The sequence below is a fragment of the Oncorhynchus clarkii genome, chromosome 10, assembly GCF_045791955.1.
Source record: "Oncorhynchus clarkii lewisi isolate Uvic-CL-2024 chromosome 10, UVic_Ocla_1.0, whole genome shotgun sequence".
Classification (NCBI taxonomy): Eukaryota; Metazoa; Chordata; class Actinopteri; order Salmoniformes; family Salmonidae; genus Oncorhynchus; species Oncorhynchus clarkii.
The window spans coordinates 14114035-14133040 of record NC_092156.1 but is presented as its reverse complement, the minus strand read 5'-3'; the positions used below and the strand labels follow the sequence as shown (position 1 = coordinate 14133040).

Sequence of the window (19006 nt, the reverse complement as noted above, 5' to 3'; positions counted from 1 at the left end):
TTGGTCACCAGGAAAATATACTTCTATGTTGATATCACATACATTATCAAGCTTTTCACACACATTATCCAGATACTGATTGTTAGCACTTGGTGGTTTAAAACAGCTTCCCACAATAATGGGCTTTAGGTGAGACAGGTGTACCTGTAGGCATATTACTTTAACAGCATTTGACATCAAATAAAATAAATAAAATGTTATTGCTCACATACACATATTTAGCAGACGTTATTGCGGGTGTAGCAAAATGCTTGTGTTCATGAGATCCTCTCTAAGCTTTACAGGAATATGACTCTGAACATACACAGCAACACCTCCACCATTGGCTTTCCAATTTTGAAACCATGTATTGCTACGACTGAATCATCAAATGTATTATCGAAGTGAGTTTCAGAGATGGTCAGTATATGAATGTTATCTGTTACTATGCAAGTTAACGATTTCATGAACCTTGTTTCTTAGTCTATATATGTTAATGTGGGCTGTTTTTCGCACTTTTCTGGGATTCTTGATTGTTTTTATTGCTTTACTGGAAGGCTTATCAGAGATAGACATGACAGTGACCTTTATGTTTAAGATGATAGTTCCGGGTGGGCTGCACACAGTGGACTTCCTACTAGGGCACATAGCCTCAGTGCTAACAGTATAGGTTGATAGGCACATGATTACTGCATACAATAGCTGTAGGATTGACATTTAAGGGAGTTAGACGGACATACGTTAGGTTACTTACATTATGACTCCAACATCCCTGGGACAATGTATATTTGAAGCAGCACTATGACAACTCACCAACACAATGGTAGGGATTATCTGTACAGGGCATGGGTCACTGATAAGTCATTGTCTCAACGCAGCCTTGAAATGCGAGGACAGGGTCCAGGAGCCAAGATGATTTGGATGGACTTCATGTAGAGCATCTTCTGTTTCCAAAATGTGTTAAAGTTATCTAAAAAATGTGTGCCAACAGACTTATAGTAGTCTTTTAGCCAGGTATGTAATGCCTGCTGAATCTTTCACAACCACGATCCAACGATGGTACCGGGCCTGAAATAATTTACTGCTTTTTCAGATCTTTCAGAGCTAAAATCAATTAGTTCAAATATATTTTCAGCCATTCCAAGCTAGCCCTTCTAATGTCGTTTGACCCCACATGGACTACGACAGCATTAGCCCCCGGCAGCTGTCATAGAACGGCAGGAAGCAGCCTTGTAATGTCCTGTACTCGTGCTCCAGATTTTTGCTCCGAGAACCGAGATGTTTTTCACGATAGAGCTGCCGATGACAACAGCTGGTGAAATGGCTGAGGAGGTTTGAACATTCTTTCTCCTCGAATGGTTTAGAAGACCCCTCTAGGAAAGATGGGAGGTGGTGCCCGAAGGCCCGAGCCAGCCTTAGAATCCTCCGTAGCTGATGAAGGGGCCGGAGTCTCAGACACCCTCACGGCTGTGGAGATGCGACACGGCAGCGACACGCTCACCAGGCCAGAGCGGCGTCCAGCTTCTGGAGTAGAAGATAAAGAGAAAGTAGGCGGGCGTGGATTCCCCAGTAGCTTGTGTAAGTTTTCTACTATTTTGCTTAGAGTAGCCACTTTGCCCCTGTAGTCCTCTGCAAGCAATCAGTTGCTACATTGAAAGTTCAGACGGTCCACATTGTCCCCGGTATAGAGCAAAAAAAAACATCTCCTGCAGCATTGAAAACGTTCGTTAGTCTAGCTGGGCTCCCTTGTCTCTCTTCACAGGAATTTACTAAAAGTTTGCCATGAGCTACAGTGGATTTGCAAATATAGCCTGCACCCCGCTTCCTGAAACAAGCACAGCCAGTGAAATGGCAAACACACAAGCACAACACACACCCGGGTAACACACCAGTACTGCGAACTGAGAGAAAGCAGAGGACATGCTCACTGTATGGATCACGGCAGCACATACACTATACGAGCGGGAGATGACCAACATGCAAGTCTGTGCCGTAGAAACAAGCAGTATATCATGGGGCAGTTAGCCAAAACTTTGGTTAACAAGTTAGGGAGAAACAGGTAGCAGGAGCAGTCGCTAACCAACAAGCAGCATGAATAAGCTGCATGAACGAGCAGCATTACAGTCTTCCTTAAGAACCCAACCAATATTGTCCCACTGTCGTTTAGTCATATATATGACATTCTTACCTTCCACCCCTTATCATCCCTCTCTCCTCCTTCCTGTATAGTTATGGGCCTTAGGGACACTCGAGAACAGTGCTTTGTCATGTGCCTTAAAGGTGAAACAAATTGGATTCGCTAGTCAGCTGAATGTAAATATTCCTTAATAATCGCTCTCATACGATCTCGTCCTCACATCAGCCATCGTTCTCTCTCACACGGTCTCGTCCTCAGATCAAACATCGTTCTCTCTCACACAGACTCGTCCTCAGATCAGACATCGTTTTCTCTCAAACGGTCTCGTCCTCAGATCAGAAGTGGGTTCTCTCTCACATGGTCTCGTCCTCAGATCAGACATTGTTCTCTCTCACATGGCTGTGTTTATATGCTTTACTGTATGTTCTGTGTTGTGATGAATAAAGTCTGGCTTTGTTTCAGTCCCACCACCAACTCATCTCTTTAATTTCTCTCTCACCTCTCTCTCTCTCTCTCTCTCTCTCCTCTCTCTCTCTCGCTCACCCCCCCTCTCTCTCTCCAACCCCTCTCTCTCCCTCTCCCTCTCCCCTGTGGGAAGAAATGTGTGTTTTTTGCCTATTTTAACCACAGACTTGTTTGTGTACATGGATTTTATAATGTTGTATGTTTTTCCCCCAACACCACTTTCCATCAATTTGTGTAGCGGACCCTCATGCCAAATTGAGTCAAAGGCTTTTTTGAAATCAACAAAGCTTGAGAAGACTTTGCCTTTGTTTTGGTTTGTTTGTTTGTCAGGGTGTGCAGGGTGAATACTTGGCCTGTTGTACAATATTTGGTAAAAATCAAATTTGACATTTGCTCAGTACATCGTTTTCACTGAGGAAATGTACGAGTCTGCTGTTAATGATAATGCAGAGGATTTTCCCAAGGTTGCTGTTGATGCATATCCCACGGTAGTTATTGGGGTCAAATTTGTCCCCACTTTTGTGGATTGAAGTGATCAGTCCTTGGTTCCAAATATTGGGGAAGATGCCAGAGCTAAGGATTATGTTTTAGTATAGCCAATTGGAATTTGTTGTCTGTATATTTTATCATTTCATTGAGGATATCATCAACACCACAGGTCTTTTTGGGTTGGAGGGTTCATTCGAGGTAATTGTCGAATCCAATGGGTTCTGGTGGTCTTTAATAGTTGATTCTAAGATTTGTATTTGATCATGTATGTGTTTTTGCTGTTTGTTCTATGTAAATCTCTCTCTCTCTCTCTCTCTCACTCTATATATATATATATATATATATATATATATATATATATATATACCTACAGAGGTTGTTCAGTTGAGCTTGGCTGAGGACCAGAGAATGAGCTTCTCCACGGTAACGGTAGGCCTCAGCACCGTGCTGTCCTGTGCCATCCAGGGGACGCTGCGGCCACCAATCATCTGGAAGAGGAATGGGATAATACTCAACTTCCTGGACCTGGAGGACATCAATGTGAGTCCTAGGCAGGAGCCATTGGCTGTTTCAGAGGGTATAAAGGGGAAGTTCAGTAATTTGCTTTGTAAAATCTTGATGTTAAATGGTTCCTCACCCTGAAAGTAGTCCATGGCCCAGGAGAAAATGCTGAACATACCCTTTAAGTTGTAAAGCTACATATCGTGTTTTGACATGAATTAAGTCATGCTACTATGAGCCTATCTGCTCGTGCTAACCCTACAAAATATGGTTGTGATTAACACAAGCAGAGGCCTCCACCCCAAAACTTCAGATGTGAGTTTGTGTAACCCTTTTTTCCAACTTTACATTTAAAGGGGCTTTTCAAGGTGAAACACTGAACAAGTGTCCAACATTGTGAACTTTGATGTGTGGTGTTTTTAGAAACGCTGCTTTTAAGACATTTATAATTGGGCTTTTGATTCATATTTAATCATCCTCAGAACATGTCTCAGCAGGGGCTCTTCACATTGGTTTAAAACAATGAATCAATAACGTTCGATAAAAATTCACAGAAAATAAGTAAGAAATGCTAATTCCCATTAACCCAATTTATGCATCTTCTTCTCCCAGCCTGTTTAAAAAACAAAACAAACAGGCCTGTGTTTTTCCTCTTGCTTTGAATCATTGGTTCTAATTGTAAATAATGTAATGATTTGGGTCTCAGGAGCTCTGCCAGGTGTCTTGCTGAACTCAAAGAGCACAAACCATATTAAAATGTTTTTTTTTTGCAAATCCCAGCATGGCAATGCTTGGGAATTGGGCTTGGCTGCATGTGGTTAATGAACTATATAGCGGCGGTGGCGGTGAGCTGTTTAGTTCAACTGCACAGCTGACAGCGTGGGACTGTGTTTATCCATCCACCAGCTAATTAGAATTCTCTAATTGAATGTTAATGAATTGGCCAGAGAGCCAATAAACAATGACATGCACGACAACTGGCATGTGCTTAGGCGGGGTCGCGCTGAGGACAAGGAAGTGGGAGAAAACAAGGTCCTCTGTGTAACATGAGACTACTACTGTTTCCATGGAGTTAGGTTATGCAGTGATAAATAGTGTGTGAAGACAATTACAATTGTCACTAATGAATAATTATAAATAATAACTTTTACGAACATGAAGGTGTGCACGATAAGAAATGTGCCCTTCAGCATAATGTGTTTCCATGTAATCCTTAGGCAGTGTTACACCCTTTTAATGCTTAGAGTCTGCATGGGAAGTGTTGCCTGCTATTGTGTAATACCACTGCATCTCAATGAAGAACAAAGAATAGAAAGCATACTGATCGAAGGCCTTGTGTGTGATTTGTCGCTGTGACATGGTGAGGTTGGACCCAGGTGCAGAGAAGAGACCAGACGAAGAATCAGTGGATGAGGATACATATAATACTTTACCGAGAAACGGTAACAGAAACACTTACACCCAACCTAAAGAAATTGAAAGTATCTTTCTTCTGGAACCTAGTTACACAAATATGCACTCAACAAAAACTAGCCATACCTTGCTGTGCTGGGCCCAGTCAGACCTTTGACACATTCACCCACTCCCCTGTTGAAAGATCAGCCACAAAACGTTGGCACCATTGTAACAGGTTGTAATCAAGCCCTGGTCTCCAGCATGGGAACAGAAGAGGACTACCTGGTGCAGTAGTCTCAGGTTGGACTACTCCAAATAATCTTGGTTCTGACACACACACACACACACACACACACACACACACACACACACACACACAAAGTGAGACACCTTCGGTCATTCATAACCCATCCATAAAGACTCTATATCACATTATGCTGTACTTAATTGAAAGTCAGACACCTTTGGTCATTTTATAACACATATATAAATGCCTTATATCAAATGGTGCTGTACTTACTATAAAGTCAGAAACCTTTGGTCATAACACACGTAAAGGCTTAATGAGGTCAACACAAATGTATTACAACTTAGGGAATTATCACTAACAGCTCAAACAAATTCATTTTTATTTGTACATAAAAAAAACTACAAATACATGAAGTTTCAAAAAGTCCAGCAATGCAATTACATTGAACATTACACAGGGCTGTGAATAGTGTAGCTTGTCGCTGAGCTGGCAGACAAATGGATCTTGCCTCTCAAATCAAATCAAATCAAATGTATTTATATAGCCCTTCGTACATCAGCTGACATCTCAAAGTGCTGTACAGAAACCCAGCCTAAAACCCCAAAACAGCAAGCATGCAGGTGTAGAAGCACGGTGGCTAGGAAAAACTCCCTAGAAAGGCCAAAACCTAGGAAGAAACCTAGAGAGGAACCAGGCTATGTGGGGTGGCCAGTCCTCTTCTGGCTGTGCCGGGTGGAGATTATAACAGAACATGGCCAAGATGTTCAAATGTTAATAAATGACGAGCATGGTCCAATAATAATAAGGCAGAACAGTTGAAACTGGAGCAGCAACACGGCCAGGTGGACTGGGGACAGCAAGGAGTCATCATGTCAGGTAGTCCTGAGGCATGGTCCTAGGGCTCAGGTCCTCCGAGAGAGAGAAAGAAAGAGAGAAAGAGAGAATTAGAGAGAGCACACTTAAATTCACACAGGACACCGAATAGGACAGGAGAAGTACTCCAGATATAACAAACTGACCCTAGCCCCCCGACACATAAACTACTGCAGCATAAATACTGGAGGCTGAGACAGGAGGGGTCAGGCGACACTGTGGCCCCATCCGAGGACACCCCCGGACAGGGCCAAACAGGAAGGATATAACCCCACCCACTTTGCCAAAGCACAGCCCCCACACCACTAGAGGGATATCTCCAACCTCTCTTCCTGATGGAGATACTGCATGTTGGTAACAACAAAGAAAGTTATCCAGATGGTTTGACAAAGGCTAAGGGCATTTATGTGCTGCGGCTTCCTTCATGATCTGGCATCTGTAAATTGGTATAGAATCAGCTTGATCCCCTCTATCGAAGACACTTGGACCTTCTTTTTTAATATTTTCAGTGGTGTCGTTAACAAACACACCCCCATAAAGAAAATGTGAATTAAAAACAGGTTCAGCCCCTGGTTCGACCATGATCTGGCAGAGTTACTCCACCTCAAGAATTCCATTTGGCAAATCGCTCGGCACACGCATACTCAGGCTGACCGGCTCTCATTCAGGCAAATTAGAAATAAGTACACTCAGGCTATCCAGAAGGCCAAACTTAATTACTTTAAGGAGCAGTTCTCTCTCTGTGGGTCTAACCCAAGAAGTTCTGGAAAATGGTTAAAGATTTGGAGAATAAACCAACCTCATTACAGCTTCCCGTGTCCCTTAATGTTGATGATGTGGTTGTTACTGACAAGGAGCAAATGGCTGAGCTCTTTAATCACCACTTCATTAAGTCACGATTCCTATTTGACTCTGCCATGCCTCCTTGCCCGTCCAATATTTCCTCATCTCCCACCTCTTCTAATGCAACTAGCCATGATGCTCCTCCCTCTTTTTCCTCTGCCACGCTACAAAGTTTCTCCCTGCAGGCAGTCACTGAGTCTGAGGTGCTAAAGGAGCTCCTTAAACTTGACCCCAAAAAAACATCTGGTTCAGATGGTTTAGACCCTTTCTTCTTTGAGGTTGCTGCCCCTATCCTCGCCAAGCCTATCTCTGACCTTTTTAACCTGTCTCTCCTCTCTGGTGAGGATCCCACGGTGTGTCCTTTATTTAAAGGGGGAGATCAAGCTGATCCTAACTGTTATAGGCCAATTTCTATTTTGCACTGTTTATCAAAAGTGTTGGAAAAATAATCAACTGATTGGTTTTCTTGATGTCTATAGTATTCTCACGGCAATCTGGTTTCTGCTCAGGTTATGGGTGTTTCACTGCAACCTTAAAGGTCCTAAATTATGTCATCATTGCCCTTCATTCTAAGCAATGTTGTGCTACTATATTGATTTACTTGGCCATTTACTTGGCTTTTGATACGCTAGACCATTCCATTCTTGTGGGCCGGCTAAGGAGTACTGGTGTCTCTGAGGGGTATTTGGCCTGGTTAGCTAACTACCTCTCTCAAAGAGTGCAGTGTATAAAGAAAGAACATGTGCTGTCTCAGCCAATACCTGTCACCAAGGGAGTACCCCAAGGCTCGATCCTAGGCCCCACACTCTTCTCAATTTACCTCAACAACATAGTTCAAGCATTAGGAAGCTCTCTCATCCGGTTATATGCGGTTGGTAGCCTTATACTCAGCTGGCCCCTCCCAGGAGTTTGTGTTAAACGCTCTACAACAAAGCTTTCTTAGTGTCCAACAAGCTTTCTCTGCCCTTAACCTTGTCTTGAACACCTCCAAAACAAAAGTAATGTGGTTTGGTAAGAAGAATGCCCTCTCCCCACCGGTATGATTACTAACTCTAAAGGTTTAGAGCTTTAGGTAGTCACCTTATACAAGTACTTGGAAGTGTAGCAAGACAGTACATGGTCCTTCTCTCAGCACATATCAAAGCTGCAGGCTAAGGATAAATCTAGACTTGGTTTCCTCTATCGTAATCGCTCCTCTTTCACCACAGCTGCCAAGCTAACCCTGATTCAGATGACCTTCCTAACCATGCTAGATTACGGAGACATAATTTATAGATCGGCAGGTAAGGGTGGTCTCGAGCGGCTAGATGTTCTTTACCATTCGACCATCAGATTTGCCACCAATGCTCCTTATAGGACACATCACTGCACTCTATACTCCTCTGTAAACTGGTCATCTCTGTATACCTGTCCCTCATCCTCCACATACAACACCTGTTCTGCCAGTCCGATTCTGTTAAAGGTCCCCAAAGCACACACATCCCTGGGTCACTCCTCTTTTCAGTTTGCTGCAGAGAGAGACTGGAACGAGCTGCAAAAAACACTCAAACTGGACCGTTTTGTCTCCATTTCTTCATTCAAAGACTGAATCATGGACACTCTTACTGACAGCTGTGGCTGCTTCTCGTGATGTATTGTTGTCTCTACGATCTTGCCCTTTGTGCTGTTGTCTGTGCACAATAATGTTTGTACTGTACCATGTTTTGTGCTGCTACCATGTTGTGCTGCTGCCATGTTGTGTTGCTACCATGTTGTTGTCCTGTTGTGTTGCTACCATGCTGTGTTTTCATGTGTTGCTGCCCTGCTATGTTGTTGTCTTAGTCCTCTCTTTATGTAGTGTTGTGTTGTCTTTCTTGTCGTGATGTGTGTTTTGTCCTATATTTTTATTTTATATTTTATTTTTAATCCCAGCCCCCGTCCCCGCAGGAGGCCTTTTGCCTTTTGGTAGGCCGTCATTGTAAATAAGAATTTCTTCTTAACTGACTTGCCTAGTTAAATAAAGGTTGAATATATATTATTTTTTTATAATTAAAGATGGGAAACTCTGTTCAATTCGTAATATTATATTCCTATTTAATTTACAAATCTCATGATGTGATTATGAGACTTGGCTGATTCTAGGGGGATTTTGGTTAGCTAGCAATTGCTGTGAAGTCATTACACATTACGATTGAGGCAGCTACAGTATGTAATCTAACTCAACACTTAACTACTAAGAACTCATTTAAATGACAATAAATGAACATTAACTTAATTGTCTTTCGCTCTCCAGTGGAAGCACAAGTGGGGCATTTGATTTGATCCACATGATCAGTGTTTCATGAGCCACACTAAAGAAGTACTTCCGGGTCATGGAATTTGGGGATTTTAAATGTAATAATTTGTTTTTCCCCTCTCATCAATCTACACACAATACCCCATAATGATATCACAATGCCCCATAATGACAAAGCAAAAACAGTCTTTTAGAAATGTTAGAAAATGTATTTACAGAAATTAAACTGAAATATAACATTTACATAAGTATTTAGACCCTTTACTCAGTACTTTGTTGAAACACCTTTGGCAGCGATTACAGCCTCAAGTCTTCTTGGGTATGACGCTACATTTGGGGACTTTTTCCCATTCTTCTCCTCAGAGCCTCTCAAGCTCTGTCAGGTTGCATGGCGAGCGTCGCTGCACAGGTATTTTCAGGTCTCTCCAGAGATGTTCGATTGGGTTCAAGTTCGAGCTCTGGCTGGGCCACTCAAGGACATTTAGACTTGTCCCGAAGTCACTCCTGCGTTGTATTGGCTGTGTGCTAAGGGTCGTTGTCCTGTTGGAAGGTAAACCTTCGCCCCAGTCTGAGGTCCTGAGCGCTCTGGAGCAAGTTTTCATCAAGGATCTCGCTGTACTTTGCTTCGTTCATCTCTCCCAGTCCCTGCCGCTGAAAAACATCCCCACAGCATGATGCTGCCACCACCACGCTTCACCGTAGGGATGGTGCCAGATTTCCTCCACACATGATGCTTGGCATTCAGGCAAAAGAGTTCAATCTTGATTTCATAAGACCAGAGAATCTTATTACTCATGGTCTGAGATTCTTTAGGTGCATTTTGGCAAACTCCATGCGAGGAGTCATGTGCCTTTTACTCAGGAGTGTCATCCGTCTGGCCACTCTACCATAAAGATCTGATTGGTAGAGTGCTGCTGAGATGGTTGTCCTTCTAGAAGGTTCTCCCATCTCCACTGAGCTCGATTTGAGTCTCATAGCAAAGGGTCTGAATACTTATGTAAGTAAATAAGGTATGTCTGTTTGTTATTTTTAATACATTTGCACAAAAAAAAACGGTTTTCACTTTGTCATTATGGGGTAGTGTGTGTAGATTGATGAGGGGAAACAATTATTTCATCAATTTTAGAAAAAGGCTGTAACGTAAGAAAATATGGAAAAAGTCAAGGGGTCTGAATACTTTCCGAATGCACTGTATATGAAAAACAATTGTCTAAACATGAACAATTATTCATTTTGTTCATTTTTAAGTGAAAGGTGTATTCAGTTTGGGTTTTAAAACATGTTCCAAGGTCAAATAAATGCCCCCAATCGAATCAATACATATTGGCTTATAAAGCAAAAACTTGCAACGTGTTAGTACCCCAGGTCATCTTAGGTTTCATTACATACAGTCGAGAAGAACTCTGGGAGCTGCAGTAAAAGCGTTGTAGGAAATACTCGGTAGGGTCTGTAGAATATATGTATGGGATCACTTCATCGGGCTCTGAATAATACAAAGTGTTGCTGGCCTTTTACTCACATGTGGCTTACTGCACTACAGAAAACCTGCTAACCAAACAGTTAAAAAACTGGTAAACCAGAAACATATGGGGGGAAAAGAAAGAGGCAAAAACACAAAAAAAATAACTGAAGTTGGCAAAAAAAATAGAAACTGATTTTAAAAGGCCCTAACTATGTGAGAATGCTGTTCATCGACTACAGCTCGGCATTCAACACCATAGTACCCTCCAAGCTCGTCATCAAGCTCGAGACCCTGGGTCTCGACCCCGCCCTGTGCAACTGGGTACTGGACTTCCTGACGGGCCGCCCCCAGGTGGTGAGGGTAGGCAACAACATCTCCTCCCCGCTGATCCTCAACACTTCAACGTCAACAAAACTAAGGAGATGATTGTGGACTTCAGGAAACAGCAGAGGGAACACCCCCCTATCCACATCGATGGAACAGTAGTGGAGAGGGTAGCAAGTTTTAAGTTCCTCGGCATACACATCACAGACAAACTGAATTGGTCCACTCACACAGACAGCATCGTGAAGAAGGCGCAGCAGCGCCTCTTCAACCTCAGGAGGCTGAAGAAATTCGGCTTGTCACCAAAAGCACTCACAAACTTCTACAGATGCACAATCGAGAGCATCCTGGCGGGCTGTATCACCGCCTGGTATGGCAACTGCACCGCCCTCAACCGTAAGGCTCTCCAGAGGGTAGTGCACAACGCATCACCGGGGGCAAACTACCTGCCCTCCAGGACACCTACACCACCCGATGTCACAGGAAGGCCATAAAGATCATCAAGGACATCAACCACCCGAGCCACTGCCTGTTCACCCCGCTATCATCCAGAAGGCGAGGTCAGTACAGGTGCATCAAAGCTGGGACCGAGAGACTGAAAAACAGCTTCTATCTCAAGGCCATCAGACTGTTAAACAGCCACCACTAACACTGAGTGGCTGCTGCCAACACACTGACACTGACTCAACTCCAGCCACTTTAATAATGGGAATTGATGGGAAATGATGTAAATATATCACTAGCCACTTTAAACAGTGCTACCTTATATAAATGTTACTTACCCTACATTATTCATCTCATATGCATACGTATATACTGTACTCTATATCATCGACGGTATCCTTATGTAATACATGTATCACTAGCCACTTTATACTATACTATGCCACTTTGTTTACATACTCATCTCATTTGTACATACTGTACCCGATACCATCTACTGTATCTTGCCTATGCTGCTCTGTACCATCACTCATTCATATATCCTTATGTACATATTCTTTATCCCCTTACACTGTGTACAAGACAGTAGTTTTGGAATTGTTAGTTAGATTACTTGTTATTACAACGTCTTTTGCTGTGCATGACTGAACTTTAGAGTGTGCGTCATCCTGCAGCACAGCATTCTGGGGGAAGTTGAGGTCAGGTCCAATATTGACTATGCACCCAAGAGGGAAAGAGGTTGGGCCATCCTAGAAATGGTTTAATGAAATATGATATTATATATCAAATTTAGCAGACCCCTTTATTCCAAAGCAACTTACAGTCTTGCGTGAATACATATTTACATATGGGTGGTCTCGGGAATTGAACCCAATATCCTGGTGTTGCAGCGCTCTACCAATACCAAGATGCATAACACGGTTATAAATGCTTTGTAAATCCCTCAAGTTAATATGATTGATAAGGCCTTTATTAAGCGGGGCATTTGCCACCCACAGGTTTATGTCACATTTGACATGGGTGTTTATGTCACACAGTTATGCCACATTTATGAACCCTTTATAAAGCATGGCATGCTGTTATAGACTATTCATAACACATATGTAGTGTTTATGAAGGCTTAATGAAGCCTTTATAAGCTGCAGGTCATTGAAAGCGGGACCAAAATAATTCATGCGTTTTCTCTATTTTCTCCAAAAACAATTATACTATAAAAACATGTAATGAGCATGTCAAACAGGCCTCTTACTCGCCGTTTGGGACTGCTGTGAAAAATCCATTATGCTAGCCTTCAAACATCTTAAAATGATTTTCCGCTAAGACTATTATGAATACAGTACAGAGCTATTACTGTTTTATAAGGGGTGAAAAGATAGAAGGAACATTTTGGGTGGTTTTTCGTATTAAATACAAACTAAAATGAAAAATTTATGAAACAATACCATGCTTCTTTATGTGTATAGTTTACATACACTTAGGTTGGAGTCATTAAAACTAATTTTTCAACCACTCCAGAAATGTTTTGTAAACAAACTTTAATTTTGGCAAGTCGGTTAAGACATCTACTTTGTGCATGACACAAGTAATTTTTCCAACAATTGTTTACAGACAGATTATTTCACTCATAATTCAATGTATCACAATTCCAGTGGGTCAGAAGTTTACACACACTAAGTTGACTGTGCCTTTAAACAGCTTGGAAAATTCCAGAAAATGATGTCATGGCTTTAGAAGCTTCTGGCAGGCTAATTGACATAATTTAAGTCAATTGGAGGTGTACCTGTGGATGTATTTCAAGGCCTACCTTCAAACTCAGTGCCTCTTTGCTTGATATCATGGGAAAATCAAAAGAAAAAAGCCAAGACCTCAGAATTGTAGGCCTCCACAAGTCTGGTTCATCATTGGCAGCAATTTCCAAACGCCTGAAGGTACCACGTTCATCTGTACAAACAAGAGTATGCAAGTATAAACACCATGGGACCGCTCTCTGTCTCCTAGAGATGAAAGTACTTTGGTGCGAAAAGTGCAAATCAATCCCAGAACAACAGCAAGGGACCTTGTGAAGATGCTGGAGGAAACAGGTTTCAAAAGTATCTATATCCACAGTAAAACGAGTCCTATTTTGACATAACCTGAAAGGCCACTCAGCAAGGAAGAAGCCACTGCTCCAAAACTGCCATAAAAAAAGCCAGACTAAGGTTTGCAACTACAAATTGGGACAAAGATCGTACTTTTTGGAGAAATGTCCTCTGGTCTGATGAAACAAAAATAGAACTGTTTGACCATAATGACCATTGTTATGTTTGGAGGAAAAAGGGGGAGGCTTGCAAGCCGAAGAACACTATCCCAACCGCGAAGCACGGGGGTGGCAGCATCATGTTGTGGGGGTGCTTTGCTACACGAGGGACTGGTGCACTTCACAAAATAGATGGCATCATGAGGGGGGGAAATTATGTGGATATATTGATGCAGCATCTCAAGACATCAGTCAGGAAGTTAAAGCTTGGTCGCAAATGGGTCTTCCAAATGGACAATCACCCCAAGCATACTTCCAAAGTTGTGGCAAAATGTCTTAAGGACAACAAAGTGAAGGTATTGGAGTTGCCATCACAAAGCCCTGACCTCCATCCTGTAGAAAATTTGTGCGCAGAACTGAAAAGGCGTGTGCGAGCAAGGAGGCCTACAAATCTGACTCAATTACACCAGCTCTGTCAGGAGGAATGGGACAAAATTCCCCCAACTTATTGTGGGAAGCTTGTGGAAGGCTACCCAAAATGTTTGACCTAAGTTAAACAATTTAAAGACAATGCCACCAAATACTAATTGAGTGTATGTAAACGTCTGTCCCACTGGGAATGTGATGAATGAAATAAAAGCTGAAATAAACCATTCCCTCTACTATTATTCTGACATTTCACATTCTTAAAATAAAGTGGTGATCCTAACTGACCTAAGACAGTGAACTTTTACTAGGATTAAATGTCAGAATGTGTGAAAAACTGAGTTTGAATGTATTTGGCTAAGGTGTATATAAACTTCCGACTTCAACTGTAAGTGTACAGCCACTCCACTGTATTCAATCAGTTTTTTTGAACAATAACACATTTCCCTTTATGAGGTCCGTCATTTAAAAAAATATATATTTTACCCCTTTTTCATGGTATCCAATTGTTAGTAGTTACTGTCTTCTCTCATCGCTGCAACTCCTGTACAGACTCAGGAGAGGCGAAGGTCGAGAGCCATGCGTCCTCCGAAACACAACCCAACCAAGCCGCACTGCTTCTTGACACAATGCACATCCAACCCGGAAGCCAGCCGCACCAATGTCCCGGTGGAAACACCGTACACCTAGCGACCTGGTCAGCGTGCACTGTGTCCGGCCCACCACATGAGTCGCTAGAGCACGATGAGACAAGGATATCCCTGCTGGCCAAACCCTCCCTATCCCGGACGACGCTGGGTCAATTGTGCGTCGCCCCATGAAGCCTCCCGGTCGCGGCCGGCAGCGGCAGAGCCTGGGCTCGAACCCAGAATCTCTGGTGGCACAGCCTTAGAGCACTGCTCCACCCGGGAGGCTCATGAGGTCTGTAATTTGAGTCACAACATGTTGACACTAAGACAATCATTGGAAATGTATGATCCAGCTGTGTGGTGCCCACCGAAGCCTCCCTCCCAGACCATGTGCTTTCACTCTCCAAGGCTGACGTGGGGAAAACTCTCAAAAGAGTGAATATTCACAAAGCTGACCAACCGGCAGGCGTCTTCTCAAACATCTTCAACCTCTCCCTGTCCCAGGCTGTAATCCCTACTAGTTTCAAGGTGACTACCATCGTTCCAGTGTCCAAGAAAACCAAGGTGACATTAAGTGTTTTGAGAGGCTTGCCACTTCAAGGCCAGGCACACTGGACCCACTCCAATTTGCCTACCGCTCCAACAAATCTATGGATTTCCATTGCTATTCACATCTGTACAAGAGGAACCCCTATGTGAGAATTCTGTTTATTGACTACAGTTTAGCATTCAACATAATTGTACCCTCCAAGCTCGTCAACAAGCTCAGAGCCCTGTGTCTGGAACCTACCCTCTGTAAATGGATCCTGGACTTCCTGATGAGCAGACCACAGGCTGTGAGGATTGGCAACAACACCTCCTCTATGCTGACTCTTAACACAGGGCCCTCCAGGGCTGTGTCCTCAGCCCTCTGCTGTACTCCCTGTTCCCCCACGACTGTGTAGCTTTTTACAACACCAACTCCATCATCAGGTTTGCTGACGACACCACAACTGTAGGCCTGATTAACAATGACGATGAGTCAGCTTATAGGCAGGAGGTAAGTCGACGGGTATTATGGTGCCAGGACAACAACCTCTCCCTCAACATCAGAAAAACAAAGGAGTTGATTGTTGACTTCAGTTAGCAGAGGAGGGAACATGCCTTGATCCACATCAACAGGACTGCAGTAGAGATAGTCAGCAGTTTTAAGTTCCTCGGCGTCCACATCACAGAGGACTTGACATGGACTAACAACACCACCACTCTTGTCAAGAGGGCACAACAACGTCTTTACTTCCTAAGGCAGAAATTCGGCATGGCACCCCAGGTCCTCTGAAAATACTACGGCTAGACCATCGACAATATCCTGACCAGTTGCATCACAACCTGGTACAGGAATTGCTCCATCCACGACCAAAAGGCCCACCATCAAGGACCCCACACACCCCAGCAACAAGCTGTTCATTCCCTTACCATCAGGCAAACGGTATTAGAGCATGAGGTCTGATAGCAACAGGCTCAGAGATAGAAACTATCTACAAGCCATCAGACTGCTGAACACTTGAACTGGACTTACCACCTATGCTGACTCTCTGCACTCACGCACACAGGCACGCACACATGCACACACACACCAACACATATTCATGCTACACGTCGCAACTTCTGCTACCAGACTCTTATTTACTATTGCTCATACTCCACAATTTAAATGATTGTCCCCCATAGGGATAAACCCTTATCCCTTATAGGGATAAACGCTGTAGGATAGATTTTCCTGGGGGCCCCGTCTGGGTGCACATTTAGTTTTTTGCCCTAGCACGTCACAGCTGATTCAAATAGTCAAAACTTGTTTAAATCAGCTGTGTAATGCTGGGGCAGAAACTATAAGGTGTACCCAGGGGGGCCCAGGATCGAGTTTGGGAAACCCTGCTGTACAGTAATTATTCTCTAAAGCAGTGTCTACTGTTTTCATATGTTCCGTAAAGCCTTTCTAATGTCCGTCCTAAGTAATTCCTCTTCAGTACCTTTCCTCACCTTAAAGCATAGAGACCATTCTGTCCTCATCCACTCCCATCTCGCTAGCCTAATGAGAAGCAGTAGTTTCTTAAAGCACGTAGTGGGACGATTGCTTGCGGCAATAAACTCCAAGTCTTTAGTCTCTGTTTAGAGAGGGATGTGTTTGGTTATTAAGGTAGCTAACTCCACACATCTGCACACTGTCAGTCCGCCACATACTGGGACACCACTGTTTAGTGTCTTAATCCTCCTTAAGCCTCGCTGAAACCCCAAGTGAGTTGTGCATCCTGAAAAACAACAACTGGCTCCATTAATCACTCTAATGTTCTTTGTATTTTTAACCCTTCCTATTTATCAGACTGATTGAGCGTGACGACAGGGCCCCAATCCCCATGCCCGTCCCAACATCCAGGGACCACGTTGATTCATGGTCTATATGCTTCTCATCACTCCGTGGTCCCCTGTTGTTTGCCCTGCCTCCCTTAACTTCCCTCCTTTTCCTCCTCCCTTACCTCACATCCCTCCCCTCCCTTCTTCCCTCCCTCACCATCTTCCACTGCCACCTTCCTCTTCCCCCAATAGGACTTTGGTGATGACGGCTCCCTCTACATCACCAAGGTGACAACCATCCATATGGGGAACTACAGCTGTCATGCGTATGGATATGAAGAACTCTGCCAGACCCATGTACTGCAGGTGAATGGTTAGTAATGGCATATACTTGACATTTCATGGTCATTTGATGGCATGTGTTCACCAGAATTCTGACTTGACTAAATGTGTAGCAGTGCATCACTGCGTTCAATGTTAAATTCCTTTTTTTGTTGTTGATTTCTGAATAGATGACAAATAGTTTGAATAGATAAATAGTTTGAATAGATAACAACTAGTTTGAATAGATAACACATCATTTGAATAGATAACAGGTCGTTTTAATAGATAAGAAATAGTTTGAATAGATAACAACTAGTTTGAATAGATAACAAAACGTTATGTGCTTTCGTGGATTAAGGACCTTCCAGGGTCAGGACTGGCAATCCCTGTCTCAAACCCTGTCTCAACCCCTGCCTCAAATCCTGTCTCAGACTCTCTTGGCAAAAACAGTGTTCCAATCACAAAACATGCCATTGTTTTCAACATGTCCCACATATTATCATAGAAAGCAAATCAAGTCTATACCCATGGTGTTTTACTCACCCTACTCAGATGATTCCACCCTGAGCATGTACAGTGTTATATCTACAGTACATCAAATAGCCAGCAGGAATCAGCTCAGAGGGGCTGGCTGCAGGCACTTAGCAAAACACACTGCTGTACAAAATCATTCCCATACGTCTTTTTTTGCTGAGACTACGTGTGATTACCGGGCCTTCCTCTTCATTGAGGACCTTGGGAGAGCCGTTTGTACCGTCTGTACTGTATCAAATCAAAGATAACAATCTCAATTTCCCGAGCTTTATTTCACTGCTCGCACAGATATGCATAGACAAAAATAGCCTGAAATGATTTTCAATTAACAAGGATTATAGGCGTGATTGTGTGTTGTAAGGCAGGATTTAGGCTAATTGCAAAACGATACAGCTGCATCTGAGACATTCAGTTGAAGAGGGAGGGAAATGTTTGCTTCCTGAAAGGCAGGTTATCTTCGAAGACAATTACCATGCGTTTGTGTTTGGATATGAAGTGTTTCACCTGTAAATAAGGACTGGGGCAGCTCAACAAAGTGGATTTTCTTGCCTCTCCTATATTGTGTGTGCCTTCAGATTCACCTTCTCAACTTCCTTCAATAGTGGTCTTATTTGGTGTTATAAACATTTGCGCTGGACTCTGTTGTAACGCAGTGCCTGTAGCTATGTGTGATTTTGTGTGGTACTGGTGTGAAATGAAAGCCTTTCTGCCTGCTGTGCCTGTGTAATTATACCTCTCTGACTCCACTCTATTGTGGCTATGTTTGTCTCTTTGTGTGTGTGTGTCTATGTATTCAGTTCCCCCAGTGATCCTGGTCTACCCAGAGACGCAGGCCCAGGAGCCTGGTGTGTCTGCCAGCCTGCACTGCCACGCCGACGGCATCCCAGACCCTAAGATTCTGTGGCTGAAGAACGGCATGGACCTGCAGCCCAGACCCTCCAAGCAGCTCTCCCTCATCGGTAAGGCACCAGGCTACTCCTGCCCACACTCACAAGACTGTATGTGTTCTAAATTACACCCTATTCCCTATATAGTGCATTACTTTTGACAAGGGCCCATAGGCCATATATAGGAAATAGGGTGCCATTT

General features: G+C 43.3%; 1 protein-coding gene across 1 annotated transcript in view; it reads left to right on the top strand.

Moving 5' to 3' along the window:
• LOC139419443 (follistatin-related protein 4-like) overlaps positions 1 to 19006 on the top strand; it is a 232967-nt gene that overhangs the window by 194737 nt on the left and 19224 nt on the right. Inside the window, exons 7-9 of the mRNA XM_071169392.1 lie at positions 3444 to 3610; positions 17312 to 17432; positions 18715 to 18876. Coding sequence (XP_071025493.1) covers positions 3444 to 3610; positions 17312 to 17432; positions 18715 to 18876 — 450 coding nt within the window. The remainder of the gene's footprint in view (positions 1 to 3443; positions 3611 to 17311; positions 17433 to 18714; positions 18877 to 19006) is intronic.